Consider the following 16,590-nt stretch of genomic DNA (forward strand, 5'->3'; position numbering starts at 1 on the left):
ACTTGGACATTATGTATAAACACAAAAATCTGAAAGGTGGATAGAAGGCAACAAACCGGGTAGGGAACTTGGTAGCAGAGAAGTGACATACTGGTGAGTTCCCTGAGTTTGTTTTTTGTCTCATATATCCCAGACTTAGGGCTAGAGAAGCCAACAATTAGATAATAACTGCTCTAACACCACAGAAGAAAGCTGTAGTCCCACTCCTATCCACCAGCAAAGGCCAAGAGGGAAGCTTAGACTTCCACCCTTGCTAGCTGTAATTGGTTGTCCCCTCCCCTTCTGCTGGGGTGGTGTCAGAGAAGGTTGCACAGGCAGCTGGAACTCCCACTCCCACCTAGCAGTAACTAGGAAACCCTCCCGGTGAGGTATCAATAGAGAGTGAGTGGGGAATCTGGACTTCTACTCCCACCTGGCAGTAATGAGGCAATGTGCCCTCTCCATTGCCAGAGTGGTATCTGAGGAAGCAAGCTAAAATCGAGTATTTAAATAGCTCCAACGTCTCACAACACAATACCAAAAACGCCCAGTTTCAATCAAAAATCACTCATCAAACCAAGAACCAGGAAAATCTCAACTTGAATAAGAAAAGATGCTCAATAAACACCAACATTGAGACGACAGAGATGTTAAAATTATCTGACAAGAGCTTTTAAGGAACTATCATAAAAATGCCTCAACAATTTGCTTAAACATGCTTAAAACAAGTAGGAACTGTCAGCAAAAAAAATAGACGATATGAAGAAGAACCAAAAGGGAATTTTAGAACTGACAAAACCTCAACAGATAGGCTAACAGCAAAATGGAGAGGACAGGCCGGGCGCGGTGGCTCAAGCCTGTAATCCCAGCACTTTGGGAGGCCGAGGCGGGTGGATCACAAGGTCAGGAGATCGAGACCCTCCTGGTTAACACGGTGAAACCCCGTCTCTATTAAAATACAAAAAACTAGCCGGGCGCGGTGGCGGGCGCCTGTAGTCCCAGCTACTCGGAGGCTGAGGCGGGAGAATGGCGTGAACCCGGGAGGCAGAGCTTGCAGTGAGCCAAGATCGCGCCACTGCACTCCAGCCTGGGCAACACAGCGAGACTCCGTCTCAAAAAAAAAAAAAATGGAGAGGACAGAGGAAAAAAATCAACGATCTTGAAGATAGAACAATAGAAATTACTCAATCTAGAAAACAAACCGGGGGTTGGGGGGTAGGAATGAACAGAGCCTCAGGGACCTGTGAGGCTACTATAAAAGATATAACATTTGTGTCACTGAGGTCCCAAAAAGAAGAGAAAAAGTGATGGGGAAAGTTAATTATAAAGCAATGAGACTCAGACTGCTATCACGCATCTTATCATCAAAACTGAATGCTAGAAGGAAGTGAAACAATACCTTCAAAGTTCTGAGGGAAAATGACATTGCTCTTCAAACTTTATAGCCAAGTGTGAGGATGGAATAAAAATATTTTCACCATCCTGGCTAACGCGGTGAAACCCTGTCTCTACTAAAAATACAAAAAATTAGCCAGGCCTGGTGGTACACGCCTGTAGTCCCAGCTACTCAGGAGGCTGAGGCAGAAGAATCGCTTGAACCCGGGAGTCGGAGATTGCAGTGAGCCAAGATCGTGTCACTGCACTCCAGCCTGGGTGACAGAGCGAGTCTCTGTCTCAAACAAACAAACAAAAAATATTTTCAGACATGCAAAGACTCAGGAAGTCTACTTCCTATACAACCTTTCTGAGAAACTTACTTGATGATGTGCTTCATCGAAACAATGGAACAAGCAAACAAACAAAACAAAAACCTTGGGAATGAGCAAACAGTGGATATAACCACAGAAAGCAGTGAAGAGAAGCCACAAGATGACAGCTATGCATCAGACCTAAGAAAGCAACTAGTTAAGATTTGAAAAGGAGATTAAGGGCTCTGGGAAGGTCTCCTGAGGGGGCAAAAAGTAGACTTGATGGAATTCCTAATGGAGATTTTGAGAAAAAAAAAAAAAAAAAGGAATATATGATAAAGAGGAAAACAGAATTAGAAACTTCAGAAAAAATAGAAAGCTGCTACAAGGAAAAAGTATAAAAAAGTACATTGCTTTGCTCTGCAATGAAGAATACATAGTCATATTAACAGCTGTTTATTGCTTTTCAACTTTTAGAACCCAACTATAGACAAACATAAAAAAACTCAATTATGATTATGGAACAGAATTTAACGTTATGTTTTGACAATATAAAAGACCAGATGACAGAAGCTGGGAGGTTAATGGTGAGGAAGGGGGCTATAGGAAAGGGTATTCTCTCATCTAACAAAGTTCTAGTTTAGAAGTATTGTCTATAGTTCATGGAACAGGAAATAAAGGCGTTACTCAATAACCCACAGAAAAACTAAACTATACTAGAAGCAGGAAGGAGCTGAACTTGATGTAAATTATCTAAATCCTCATCTCTCAGCGTGAGCGCAGTAGCTCACGCTTGTAATCCCAGCACTTTGGGAGGCCGAGGCAGGTGGTCAGGAGTTTGAGACCAGCCTGGCCAACATCATCAAACCCCATCTCTACTAAAGATTCAAAAATTAGCCAGGCTTGGTAGCGCGCACCATTAGTCCCAGCTACTGGGGAGGCTGAGGCAGGAGAATCGCTTGAACCCAGGAGGCGGAGATTGCAGTGAGCCGAGATCGAGCCATTGCACTCCAGCCTGGGCAGCAAGAGTGAAACTCTTGTCTCAAACACACACACACACACACACACACACACACACAAATAAAAAAAAGAAATCCTCATCTCTCATAGCGGACATCAATGGGTAATGTCTGAAAGTAATGATTTTTTAAATGCCCACATATTATGGAGGTATGGAGATAAAAATCAGAATAACTAAAAGTGGTTGCGAAAAGTGAGAGTGGGGGTGGGGATGTGTGGGGCAGTAGACTTTTGCTTTTCACGAGTCCGTCTGTAGTGATTTGACTTTACTGATTTGAGTTTTCTAAATAAGGTACATGGATTACTTCTATTTTAAAACGAGAAAAAAATTTTAAAAAGGACACTCCTGCCCACAACCCTCCTCCCCCCAAATTCCCTTATCCCTCCAGACCTACTGTGGCAGAATATAATAAAGTTTGGGAAACCTTGCAGTCTCTCTTCCTGCTTCTCCCTTAGGTGAAGCCTCTTTGCTTTAGTCAAAATGGAGTATTTGTTAGCCCAAACAGGGAATATTTATTCCCACCTTCTTATTTTTATGTCTCCCAGGCCTGGAAAGCCTTTCTTCCTTATCTCCACCAGTTGGAATCCTCCCTTTTAAGGCTCAGCTCAAATTCCCCCTCCTCCAAAAGTCTTCCTTGTCCCCTGGTAGAACTCTCTCTCCCCTTGGGGGTTCCTACGAGTCTTCATTTATGCCTCTGATTATGACACTTAAATGTACTTTTTTCTTTTTTTTTTTTCTGAGCTCTGTCGCCCAGGCTGGAGTGCAGTGGCGCGATCTTGGCTCACGGCAACCTCTGCACCCTGAGCTCAAGCAAGTCTCCTGCCTCAGTCTCCCTAGTAGCTGGGATTACAGGCATGTGGTATCACGCCTGGCTAATTTTTGTATTTTTAGTAGAGACAGAGTTTCACCATGTTGACCAGGCTGGTCTCGAACTCCTGACCTCAGGTGATTCACCCGCCCTGGCCTCCCAAGTTCTGGGATTATAGGGGTGAGCCACCGCACTTGGCAAATGTACTTTTTGCAAATACCATTTTTTTTTTTTTAGACTTACTCTGTTGCCCAGGCTGGAGTGCTGGGTTCAAGCAATTCTCCCACCTCAGCCTCCTGAGTAGCTAGGATTACAGGCGCATGCCACCACACCCGGCTAATTTTTTTGTTTTTTTGAGACGAAGTCTCACTCTTGTCCCTCAGGCTGGAGTGCAATGGCGCAATCTTGGCTCACTGGAAGCTCTGCCTCTTGGGTTCAAGTGATTCTCCTGCCTCAGCCTCCCAAGTAGCTGGGATTACAGGCACCTGCCACCATGCCTCGCTAATTTTTGTATTTTTAGTAGAGATGGGGTTTCACCATGTTGGCCAGGCTGGTCTTGAACTCCAGACGTTAGATGATCCGCCCGCCTCAGCCTCCCAAAGTGCTGGGATTAGAGGCATGAACCACCGTGCTTGGCCTAATTTTTGTATTTTTAGTCGAGATGGGGTTTCGGTATGTTGGCCAGACTGGTCTCAAACTCCTGACCTCAGGTGATCCTCCCACCGTGGCCTTCCAAAGTGTTGGGATTACAGGCGTGAGCCACTGCGTCCAGCCTGAAGTACATTCTTTAGGTCAGTGTTTCATGCCCCCAACCTTCTTTCACCCCAGCTACCAGAGTGGTCCTCCTAAATACCAATCTGGCCCGGTTACTCCCTTGATTCAAACCCTTCCACAGCTTCCCATAGCTCAAAGCAAAGCTTGACTGCTTGGATTCCACCACTTCTCCCACTGCATGGGGTGATGCCCCGTTCCCCCCTGAAATCCATGCACTTTCACACTCTTAACTGTGCTTAGGCAGTTCCTCTGCTTGGAATGTTTTTTACTCCCTTTCCATGTGGTAAGCACTAATTCCTTTTTCAAGACTCAATTCAAGTGTCCCATCCTCTATAAAGGCTTTCCCACTCCAGGGAGAACCATCTAATACTACTTATATGCTCACTTTGCCTCACCTAGACTTCCATTATAGCATCTTCCACACTTAGTGCACTTAACTGCTTACTTATCTGAGTTCCCAGTTAATCCAAGAATTCCTGGAGGGCATGTATATCTTATTCCCAGAACCTAGCACGGGGCCTGACACATGACAGGAATTCAACATATCCTGCTGAACAAATGGATGGAAAAATGATGCATGAGTGAATACAGGAAAAAGCAAATGAACTGGTAAATGCTTACATTAATGCATGAATGAATAAGTGAGTCAAGTTGTGAGTTAGTGCATATATAAGTGAATGAATAAATGAGTGGATGAATGAATGATAAAAATAAGCCAAGTGAATGAAAGGTGCCCGTGCCCGGGCCAGTGAGGCAGGAAAGGATGAGTGAATTCCCACCTCTGTGTCTTGCTTCAAACCCACCAGGAAGACCTCCTGCCCTGCTTTCCACCCATCTAAACTGCACACCACAGTGTTAACCTCTTTTAGATTCCAAGGAACAAAGACACATTCAGGTTAGTGATGGGGATTTATTAAAGCATTCACAGGGAAATAAGGAAGACGACAGCTACACAGGCAGCCTCATGGAAGAACAGAAACTTGAAAATGGTTCATGATCCAAAGCAGCTCTAGAGCCTGGCTTATCTTGTCACCCCCTCAGCTGCAGGCATCTGTTGCTCCCTTCTCTAGTGCTTCCCAAATTGGTGACTCAACTCCTTTCTGGCTGTATTTATACTCCTCCTACTGGTACTGACTAACTTCTTTCTGCCCCCCTCGATGCTAGCCCATGGCTTTTTCTGCCTCATAGGTCCTGAAGCTTCATGGCTCCCGGGGCTTCAGTTCCTATTAATCCATGGCTTTTCTGCATTGTAGCTCCTGCTGCCTCTTCCATTCCCGTTGCCATGTTGCCACATGGTTCTGGCTGCCTTATGGTTCTTGCAGTCTCATCGCTTCTACTGTCTCATGATCTTATCTCTTCAAGCCTTCTGCTGCTTTGTGGATCTCATAGTCAGTTTTGTCTCATGGTTTTTGTTCCTTGTGGCTCCTATTGCTTCATGGCTTCTGCGTCCTTTTAGCCCATTGTTGCCTTGCTGCTTCATGGCTTCTGCTACCCTGTGGCCCCGTGATCTCATTATACAAATGTCTCATGACCTCTGCTTACTTATGGTTTCTGTAGTTTTCTCTTTGCTTTTGCTGTTTAGTTTCTGGCCACCCCTCATCCACCACTAATGCCTCATTAAATTCTAATTAACTGTTCACTTCTTCTGACTATCTCACATTCTGCCTCCCTGAAAGATCTGGTTCTTTCATGCGTTTGCCATTTGATACATGCCATCCCTGTAAGGTGGAGTCCTTATGCCAGTCCAGCTAATAGGCCGCTGGCCAGCATAGATTGGTTGCCCTTGAATCAGACACTATCCACATCTAGCTATCTGTGGCCAGGATTGTGAGGTCACATGGTACAGAGCATGGCAACTTATGCTAAAGAAACCCCTTAGAAGGGACTGCAAGCATGGCAGGTTTGCTAAGCGTTTCCAGAAGGGGGCAGTGTAATTGGCAAGCATCTTGTTTGACCTGTCCAATATATCGACCTTCAAGGTTCAACCTAAGTCCCACCTTCTCCCTGACCACCTCTGCCTGTCCTGATCTACAATGGGGTATATCAAGATCAAGACTCTAGAGATGACATAGAAAGGAAACCTAGGTTCCATTTCTGGCTCTGACACTTCCTAGCAGTGGGACCTTAGGAAGTTAATTCCCCTCTGAGGACCTCAGAAGGGGTTTGGGCAGTCTTCCCTTACAGGTCTGACATTCTGGGTATTTTACTATAAATTATTGTATAAGGGATGTGTCTCTTACCTGGGAAAGCCCTCAAAAACATCTCTTGAGGTAGGAAAGAGGGAGTCAGAGTCCTGGCTTGGAAGAGCCTTACTGTACACTGGAGGTGCTTAGCCAAGATTTATATTGAACTGGATGAATGAATCAATGGCTTGTGGAGGGGTGTGGTGGGGGGGGGGCAGTGAGAGACCACACAGCACACAGAATGTCTGTCTAACTTGAGGAATTCCAATTGCTGAGGAGGATGTAAGGAGATTCTGTTTCAGAGATGGATAAGGAAAGAGATGACTGGGATAGGGTAGGAATCCTAGCTATTCATGGGTACTCATTCTATCCTCTCAGTCACCCTCCACATCCAATAATCAGTCATTAAGTTCAGTTTATCATCTTCCCTTAATAGTTCACACCTTAACACCTCCAATCTATTCCCACTGGCCTTTGCCCTAGTGAAGGCCTCCTGGTCTTTTTCCAGGTTCCTAACTAATCCCCCCGTCTCCATTCGCTCTCTCACAAATGGATTCACTCATGCATTCATTCATTCAAGAACTTTACTGGGTGCCTGTTTTGTGTCAGGCACTGTGCTTTTTGCAGGGGCTATACTGGTAAGCAAAATATCTCCAGGCCCACCCTTGTAGTGCCTAAAGCTTATTCAGAGACAAAATGAGCAAATATAGTAGTGTAAGCTTATTAACAGGGAAACTACAGTACGGGCACATACAGCATGAACATCTAACCTAATCTGTTTTCCATGCTGCTTGGCTAGCCAGCCAGAAACAGGTTAAGTTCACATCTGATCTGGAGTCCCCCTATTAAAAACCATTTCATGGCTCCCTCACTGCCTTCAAGCTATGCTTTCCAAATCTAGCTGTACCCTAGTCATGTGGCAACCTTTATAAGCATTCAGGATTCCAAATCCTCACCCCAGACTTACCGAACTTTTAGAGGTTGGGGCCCAGAATGCCCCACCTGTTTGTGGTATATAGCCAGTTTGGGAACCACACAGTCCTACAAGACAAATCTGAATTCTGTAGCCATGCATTTACGACCCTCTTCCAATCTGGTTCCTCTCTACCTTTTCCCCCACCCCAGGAATCTTCATGCTTCAGTATTTGTTTTGCTGTTTCTTGCCTTCATGCATACTGTTTCCGATATCTGGAAATTCCTTATACTTCCTCAACTGGCTAATTCCTACCAGCCCCTAAGACTCAGTTCAGGTGTCACCACCTAGACTAGAGGATGCCTTCTCTGAATCGTCACATAAGCTAGATGTTTCTCCTGTGCTCCTGTCACAGTGTTGATCACACTGTATGGTTAATGGCTGTTTTACAAATTGTTTCCCCAACTAGACAGTGAGCTCCTCAAAGGCAGGATCAAGATTTGACTCATCTTTGTGTTCCTGGTGCACAACACTGTGATTTCCAGAGGGAAGTGCCCAATTAAACTTAGACACTGTTGTGGAGTACTCAACTCCCTAGAGCAAGGCTACTGCGTCCACAGTATAAGGGAGTGAAACTAGTTCCTCCAACAAGCCCTAGGGAATCTACTCAGATCCAGCCTGCTCTTGGAAACACTGTGGTGCCTGGCCTCCCACGAGCACAGCCTTCACTGACAAGGGTTGCACTGTGATGCCCGGAGGTGGTGGGGCACAATAGGAGAGAGCAGGGGGCAAGCACTAAATAGATCCAAGTGGAAGTCTAGGCTCTGCCACTAAACCAGTGTAATCTTGGACAAGTCACCTTACCTCCTGGATCCTCAGGACTTAAGTCCCCAAAGCTCCTTTGTAGCACGTGTGTGCCAGGGCCTTAGCCTAAGGCAGCTCATGTAATACTTTTTATCCTGTGAGGTAGGGGTTATCTGGGTTATTATCCACGCCTACTGAATCAGATGTCCAGAGGCGGAACCAGAGCAATTTATTTTTAAAGAGTTCCACATCCTTTGGATGTGGGGGTGCAAGCAGGGAACTGCTGCTTCTCATTATAAGCCCTTCTGTACTATTTTATTTTTTACTTGTGTATATATTGCTTTACTTTTAAAAGGAAAAGAAAAGCTTTACAAATGATTCTGATGTGCAGTCAAGGTTGATAACCACCTGTACAGTGGAGAAAGCACTTGAATGACTTGGAAGACCTGGGTTCAAATCTTTTTGGGCCTCAGTTTCCTTATCTGTAAAGTGGGGAGAATAGCAAAGGTGACGTTTAAAGGGCTGTGAATGATCTAGATGCCAGTCAAATTGCTTCATATATATTTAATTTTCTCTTTGCTTCACTACTGCAAGGTAGGTGTTTATTATCTCTTTTTACAGATGTGGAAACTTAGGCTCAGAGGTGAAGTAACTTGCCCAAGTTTCTACAGCTAGAATTTGAACCAGGTCTGACCCCCGAATTGTGACTCTTCCATAAAGGCCAGCATTTGCCAAATTATGGCACACAGTACCACCAGTGGTACGTGACTTCTTTGGTTGAAAACAGACAAATTTATTTTGTTTTGATAGTTATGTCTTTTAATATGTATTAGAAAAATACATAATTAGCACACATCAAACCTGTGATTTCACAGATATCACTACTTGGGATGAAAATGATATAGGATAACAATGTTAGACCTCAGATCAACCTCAAGAAAAATACTAAGTAAATAGTACAGGAGGGCAATTTGGAAGTATTATTAAAAACCAATATATAAATATCCTATGACTTTGCAATTCCACTTCTAGGAATCAACCCTAGGTAAACTTTCACACATACACTTTCACACAGGCATAGGGATGCTCCCGTGTAGTATTTTGTAATAGCAAAACCTGAAAACAGTCTTAATGTCCATAACAAGAGAAATGCGTAAGTAAAATGCGGTAATCATATGATGGCAATCTATACTGCAATTACAGGAGATGTATTGAGCTACATTAAGTAACATGCACAGATCTCAAAAACATCGTTAAGCAAGAAAACAAATTGCTAAACAATTCAATATACCATTTGCATTAAACACACAATATTTCCAATAAGTTCATATTATGTACGTACAAGCATTAAAACAAAGTCTAAATGGAAGTACAACAAACAACAGCCACTAAGAGGGAAAAGATCAAGAGGGGGAGTGGTTGATAGCTGAATGAGACTATCTTTAACAATCTAATTTCTCAAAAGGAGAATGAATTCATGCATTATTTGGGTAATTAAAATGGACTTAACTTTTAAAAAGCAAAAAAGCAATACACAGATCAGAAGTGAAGTGTGATGGTGTATGTGAATGAGTAAAGGCTGAGCTCATCACACCCGGCTTTGCTGCCTCTGCATGATCCTTATAGCTAACGAGGTTAGTTCCTAAAATGAACCTCACACGTGTTAGGCTGGGATGTGGCCCAGGCTACCTCTCCCCTATTTCCTCACAATCCAGATTGGGGCTCAGGCACCCGGTTACCATACATGATTGAAGCTACAGGTTTCCTCAGGCCCTCCACTTACCAGGTAGACCCCATCAGTGCCCTGAAACTTTCCCAGTCAGCAGGGCATTCAGCACCTTCCAGATTTGGAGGCTTCTTCTGTCCCTAATAGCTGGGATCAGAAGCTCTCAGGGGTCCAGGCATGAGGGTTATATTCTGAGGGGTCGGCACCTAGTGGGCTCCACGAAGGGATAAGGCCTCCAGTGAGGAGCTTGACATCATTAAATCCTATGAGGTAGGTAATATTGTTAGCCCCATTTTACAGTTGAGGAAACTGAGGCACAGAAGGTCAAATGACTTGCCCAAGGTCAAACAACTAGTAAGTGATAAAAAGTGGGACCAGAACCCATAACTGTCTGTCCCGAGCTCATGCTCTGCTCCTAGTGCCTGACCAAATCCTACCAATTTGTCAAGGTCTAGCTTAAATGTGACCTCCAGGAAGCCTAGAGGGGATCACCCTCTTTTCAAATTCAAAGTACATATGACATTCAGCTAACTATAGTCATTCATGAACCCATTGTATCTCCTTACTAGGAGGGTAGAGATCATGTCTGATTCAACTCTGTATTATAAGCACAGAGCCTGGCAAATAGAGGGTGTTCGGTATGTGTCTGATGAATACATAAATGTATGAATACACAAATGAGTGAATGAAGGCAGTTTCAGGTAACTGCCTAAGACTCCTATGAGGTCCTGAGTACCTTTGCCCAGCTCAGGGGTGCTGTCATCCTAAGCTCTCTTGGAATCAAATTCAGCCTAGGCTCCTTCTAAAACAGGTCTCCAATATCCTTTATTATTTTGCAAACATACTCACATGCACACATGCGGATACATACATACACACATACATACCCACACACACAGTGGGCAAGAGGCCCAAGGGGCCCACGATTATGGGTGATGAGGGGGAGGAAGGGGGTGTGTGTGATGAACAGATGGCCCTGTTCAGCTCAGCACCTCCTTCCAGAGGCCAGAGTACTCCCTGTCATTCAGGAATTTTTGCTCCAGACCTAACATCACCTCTGTTCCTCTTCATGCTTGATTAGCAGTGCCTAAATCCCATGACTACACCAAAAGGGCCAGGATGTAGGGGAAGGTTGGGAGTCAGATATCCAGAGATTGGGAGAGGGACAGCTTAGGGATCCAGACAGGGTGGGAGGGCAGAACTACTGCTACTGCTCATTGGGGTTGGGGTTGGCATCTGGGTACTTGGTGAGGTCGAAGGTCAGGACTTTGCTGATCACACAGTCCCCTTGCTGAAGGAGGAGGGAGAAAAAGAAAAATAAAATTGTAAGGAGAGAATTAAGAGGGGTCTAGTGCCCCAGGATCAGGGGCCTCAAACCCTCTTCCCTACATACCTGCCCAAAGCCCAGTCAATGGTTCTCTCTGGGTGTGAGGATATGCTCAGTCCCATGTGCCTTCTCTCCCTGCCTCCTTCTGTACTCTCCTCCTTTCTCCACTGTCTGGTTGCCTCTGCCTACCTTTTCACCTGTCCCCAAATGCAATGGCCCTGCCTGGCTGGGCTGGGTAAGCCTCCAGAGGCAGGGCTCCAACAAGCCCAACTGGCCATTCAGGACCTGATTCCCTATGCTCCCCCACCTCCTTTCCCCTCCTCTGCAGCCTTCCTTTCCTGCCCTGGGAAATCAGGCAGGGAGTAGGGCTGGCTCCTGAGCCAGGCCCGCCCTACCTCAGGATAGACTCCAATGAGGCTCTCGGCCTTGGTGTAGAACTCCTCCTTGAGAGAGATGACGATGGCCTGGAAGTTGCAAGTCGACTGCTCCTTGATGTAATTTGCCACCTGTGGGAAAGGCCGCCAGGCACTTAGCAAGGCTCAAACCTTAACAGTCCCCTGTATTTTCCAGCCACAACCAGAAGGCAGAAGAGGTAGGGTAGGGAGAGGAAGGTGGGGAAAAGAGAGGTTGAGAGAAGGAGACTACTGACTACGACAGCATGGATGACTCTGGGCCCAGCCTCCCAGGCACAGAGAGCAGGCAGCAGGAACGGCTAGGGCACACTCAGGAGTTGCTCCCTGAAACCCAGCCCCGACCTGAGGGCATCCCTCCCAGGCCCCACTTTCTTTGCACCCACCTTGCCAATGTTGGTGTTATCCAAGGCAGCATCGATCTCATCCAGGACGAAGAAGGGGGCTGGCTTGTAGCTGGGAGGGAACCAGTAGGTGAGCTGACACTGAGGTGGGGAGGGGGTGGCAAGGCGGGGTGGGACAGCCCCAGGACCCATCAAACAGGCCAGCTTCCCACTCCACTTCTTCAGAGACTAAAACACCCAGGTCTCAAAGCTGCCTGAGCCCCTACAAGCCAACACATCAACAAAGCCCTCCCCTCTGCACTCAGCCCTGTGTTCCAGGTTCCTACAGAATCACAAGAAGACATGGTCCCCTCAGGAGCTTCCAGGCTGGCTGGGGAGCTAAAGCTGTCCAAGGTTTTAGTCGTAATGATCAAGCTACCTAGAGGTCCACCCCATTCCAAACACACGCCATCACAGCATGCTCTGTCATGCCTCCTTGCCTCTGCACATGCTGCATTCTCAGCCTAGAATGCCTGCTGGTCTCCCTGGCAAACTTCTACTCATCCTTTACATCTCCTGCTCAAGTGGCACCTGTCCTTAAAAGTCTTCCCTCGCTTACCCACACCCTCCCCACAGACTGGGTTAAGTGTACCTCCTCTGTGTATCCATCGCACCCATGCTCACCCAGTTACAACACTTAGCACATGTCTGTTTATGCGTCTGGCTTGTACCAGACTGTGAGCTCCTCGAGGCCGGAGACCCTGTCTGATACATCTGTGTCCCTAATCCCTCCGCAGGGTCTGGTACAGAGCAGCACTCAAGAAATTGATGCTGTACAATCAAGCAATATAAGCTGCAGGAGTCAGACTCAAGTACTGGCATTCAGGAGGGGAAGGTCAGGGTATGACACAGTGATCAAGTAGGGCTTCCTAAAGGAAGGGGAGGAGAATGAGAAAGGGTGAAGGGGTGAAAGGTGATGATCAACCTAGATTTACATGGAAAGGGATTATTAGCCAGCAACCTTGTGAGCAAAAGTCTGGAGGTGGGACTGAATACATGCAGAGGCTGGTGAGGGCATGCTAGGCGGATGAGGGTGGATGGGGAAGACAGGTCCAGAAAAACCAAAGCCAGATACGCTGCAGTAGATAGTGAAACAGGGATGCAATCCAGATTCCACCAAACCATCTTCACCTTTGCAGATCTCTGCGTATCCTTGGGCCCCAGAGCCTCTGGTGGCCTTAGTTCAGTCTTCGTCAACTGACCTAGGGGATCAGCCTTACCTGTGGATGGCAAAGAGCAGGGCCAGAGCCGCCACTGTCTTCTCCCCGCCTGATAAGTTATCCATAGGCCGGAAGCGTTTCCCAGGAGCCACACAGTTGTAGTTGATGCCATCCAAGTAGGGCTCTTCAGGGTTCTCAGGGCCCAGGAATGCCTAGGGGAAGGCAGATGGGTCAGGATCTGTATCTGAGTCTGGATAGAGATAGGGACAGGAAGCCTAGAGGGAAAGATAACTGAGGATGGTAGCAGCTGGTTGGGTAAGGGGCTCCAGCCTACCTGGGCACTGCTATTGCGGGACAGGGCTTTATAGATCTCATCAATGTTGGTAGCCACAGATTCAAAACAAGCATTGAAGCGGTCAAAGCGCTCCTTCTTGATCTGTTCGAATGCCTGCTTGGCCTTCTTTGCTCGCTTTCGGGCTGCTTCAAACTCTGCCAGAAAGAAAGACAGGTGACCCCCCTCAGTGCCCTGGCAAGAAGGACCTGCAAATGACAATCCAGAGCAGGGACATCCCACCGAGAGAGAGAGGAATGCCTGAGGAGGGTCCCAGAAGGATCTGTATCCAGTGGACTGGCCACTGGAAACAATGCAGAGTAAGAAAGAGGGGCCTGCAGCCACACAAATATGGATTCCTCCCTGTGTTCTACCAGCAACCAGCTATGTGACCTTGAACAGGTCATTTACCCTCTGGGAACCTCAGCAATTTTCTGTTCTATAAAGCAGGTGTAATAACCCCTACCGTTTAGGGCTCTTAGGAGTTTTAAGTAAGAAAGCATGTCAGAACAGGAACTGCTGTGATGTACAGCAGGCCCGTGGCATACCTTTAGCCTCTTGTCCTTATCATAGGCCCAAGTAGAAGGGTAAATCTTACCATCTGAGGTCTCCTGGAACTTGTCTCGGACACTTTCCAGCTTTTCCATGGCCTTCATGTTGGGGGCAGCAATACGCTGAAGCACACTCTGCTGCTCATTCAGCTTCTGCTGCAGTGTGTTCATCTCTTGCTTGATCTCTTCCTCAGCCTGGGCATCCTGTAAGCCCCAGGCCCAGCAACATCAAGGGCCTGGCCCCTGTGCCCAGGCCCCCACCGAGAGATGACTGAGTGTGGCCTGGGTGCCTGCTCCTATATGGAGGGCAGGTTCTTCTTCTCCAGCTTGGTTACTTCCATCAGATCCTACCCATAATAACCATTCCCACCATCTCTGGAAATTATAGGCTGAGGCTGCTTTCTAATCTCTAGCCCTTTCCCCAGGCCCTGCCGACCTCTTTGTCTCTCAGGAGGAGCAGTTGGTGGTGCCCCGCTCTGGCTCTCAGCCCAAGCCATGAGCCAGTACCACCCCAGGGTGACCTGGAGGCTCCCACACTAGCTGCTCTGGACTCCACTTACAGCTCCACAATAAGTAAGGCAATTCACGTTTTCTGCTTAGATCACTACATTTGAGCAAATTCCATTTGAGTTTAGTTTTAGTTCTTATGGATATTGCAATGCATGTCTGGGCTTGTGCCTTTCTGCCACTTTCAGTCAATAAATATTTACTGATTGCCTACCAAGTGCCAGGCACTGGGGCCATCCTGTCCTATGAGCCCTGGTTTCTGTGCTCACAGAGCTCAGGGGTCTAACAGAGGAATGCACATAAGTAAACAACCAGAATACTGTAGGATGAATGTGAAAACAATGATAAGCAGGCAATGTTGAATCAGTTCACAAGAAAGACACCTAACTCAGACTCAGGAAGACTGAGACTCCTAACTCAAAGATCAGGAGATTGATAGTTCTTGAGTGGTGAATGTTAGTACTATTATGTTTAGTGAGCCTAGGGTATTTTGGGTATAAGTAAGTATAATAAGTAGAGGGAGGGATCCCACTAGTGTATAGAATAAGAAATATGTGACCTGCATTGAGGCGTTCTGGTTGGTTACCTCATCGGGTGATAAAAATTAAGGTAGGCTTCCAGGAATATGTTTAAGCTAAGGACTACAGGATGAACAAGTGAAGACAGAGAAAAGGAATACACCTTTTTTTTTTTTTTTTTTGGAGACAGAGTCTCGCTCTATTACCCAGGCTGGAGTGCAATGGCATGATCTCTGGTCATTGCAAGCTCTACCTCCCAGGCTCAAGTGATCCTCCCAAGTAGCTGGGACTACAGACACACACCACCATGCCTGGCTAACTTTTGTATTTTTTGTAGAGACAGAGTTTCGCCATGTTGCCCAGGTTGGTCTCAAATTCCTGAGCTCAACTGATCCACCCATCTCAGCCTCCCTAAGTGCTGGGATTACAGGTGTGAGCCACCATGCCCGGCCAGGAACAGACTTCTATGCAGTTGGGAGCATTACAAAAAATAGCCAGGGGAGGATGCTCATGGTCCATTCATCGAATTGAAAAGAATTCAAAAGAGAAATCAAGCCAGGAATGGTGGCTCACACCTTTAATCCCAGCATTTTGGGAGGCTGTCAGGAAAATCGCTTGAGAATAGGAATTTGAGACCAGCCTGGGCAAAACAGGGAGACTCCGTCTCTACAAAAATAAAAAAAATTAGCCAGACATGGTGGCACATGCCTGTGGTCCCAGCTCCTTGGGAGGCTAAGGTGAGAGAACTGCTTGGGCCCAGGAGATCGAGACTACAGTGAACCATGATGGTGCCACTGCACTCCAACCTGGATAACAGTGTGAGACCTTGTCTTAAAAACAAAACAAAACAATATGGCAGTAGCAGCAATTGTGTGTGTATGTGCATGCGTGTGCATTGATGCATGTGTACAAGTGTGTTGGGGGAGGGCACAGAAAGAGAAGATGCTAGATAGACAAGTAAAAGCCAGATTACAAAGGGCCTTATAAGGTTTAGACTTTATCCTGAGAAAGGTGAGGTACCAGTGAATGATTTCAAGAATAAGAAGGACATAAACGTATGTACATTTTAAAAAGCCCTTATGAAGAACTCTATACACTACTTTGGAGTGGTCTCCAGGATAGGTTTTTTTTTTTTTTTTTTTGAGACACAGTCTCACTCTGTTGCCCAGGATGGAGTGCAGTGGCACAATCTCAGCTCACTGCAAGCTCCGCCTCCCAGATTCACACCATTCTCCTGCCTCAGCCTCCCAAGCAGCTGGGACCACAGGCGCCCGCCACCACACCTGGCTAATTTTTTTTGTATTTTTAGTAGAGACAGGGTTTCACCGTGTTAGCCAGGATGGTCTCAACCTCCTGACCTCGTGATCCGCCCGCCTCAGCCTCCCAAAGTGCTTGGGATTACCGGCATGGGCCACCGTGTCCGGCCCCAGGATAGGTTTTTAAGTAAGATATGAAAGCTACACAATAGTGTATGCTATCTTTTATTTAAGTGAAGGTAGAGGGAATA

General features: G+C 46.5%; 1 protein-coding gene across 1 annotated transcript in view; it reads right to left on the minus strand.

Annotated features, from left to right (window-relative positions):
- Positions 1-6,590: 6,590 nt before the first annotated feature.
- Positions 6,591-16,590, minus strand: part of SMC1A (structural maintenance of chromosomes 1A) — a 52,381-nt gene continuing 42,381 nt past the window's right edge. The window contains exons 20-25 of the mRNA XM_017859625.1: positions 14,106-14,262; positions 13,511-13,665; positions 13,237-13,388; positions 12,020-12,089; positions 11,619-11,729; positions 6,591-11,187 (exon numbers count right to left, since the gene is read on the minus strand). Of these exons, the coding sequence (XP_017715114.1) occupies positions 11,104-11,187; positions 11,619-11,729; positions 12,020-12,089; positions 13,237-13,388; positions 13,511-13,665; positions 14,106-14,262 (729 nt within the window). The 3' untranslated portion in view covers positions 6,591-11,103. The remainder of the gene's footprint in view (positions 11,188-11,618; positions 11,730-12,019; positions 12,090-13,236; positions 13,389-13,510; positions 13,666-14,105; positions 14,263-16,590) is intronic.

Source organism: Rhinopithecus bieti, unplaced genomic scaffold (assembly GCF_001698545.2).
Source record: "Rhinopithecus bieti isolate Rb0 unplaced genomic scaffold, ASM169854v2 scaffold_51744, whole genome shotgun sequence".
In the NCBI taxonomy this organism is placed as follows: Eukaryota; Metazoa; Chordata; class Mammalia; order Primates; family Cercopithecidae; genus Rhinopithecus; species Rhinopithecus bieti.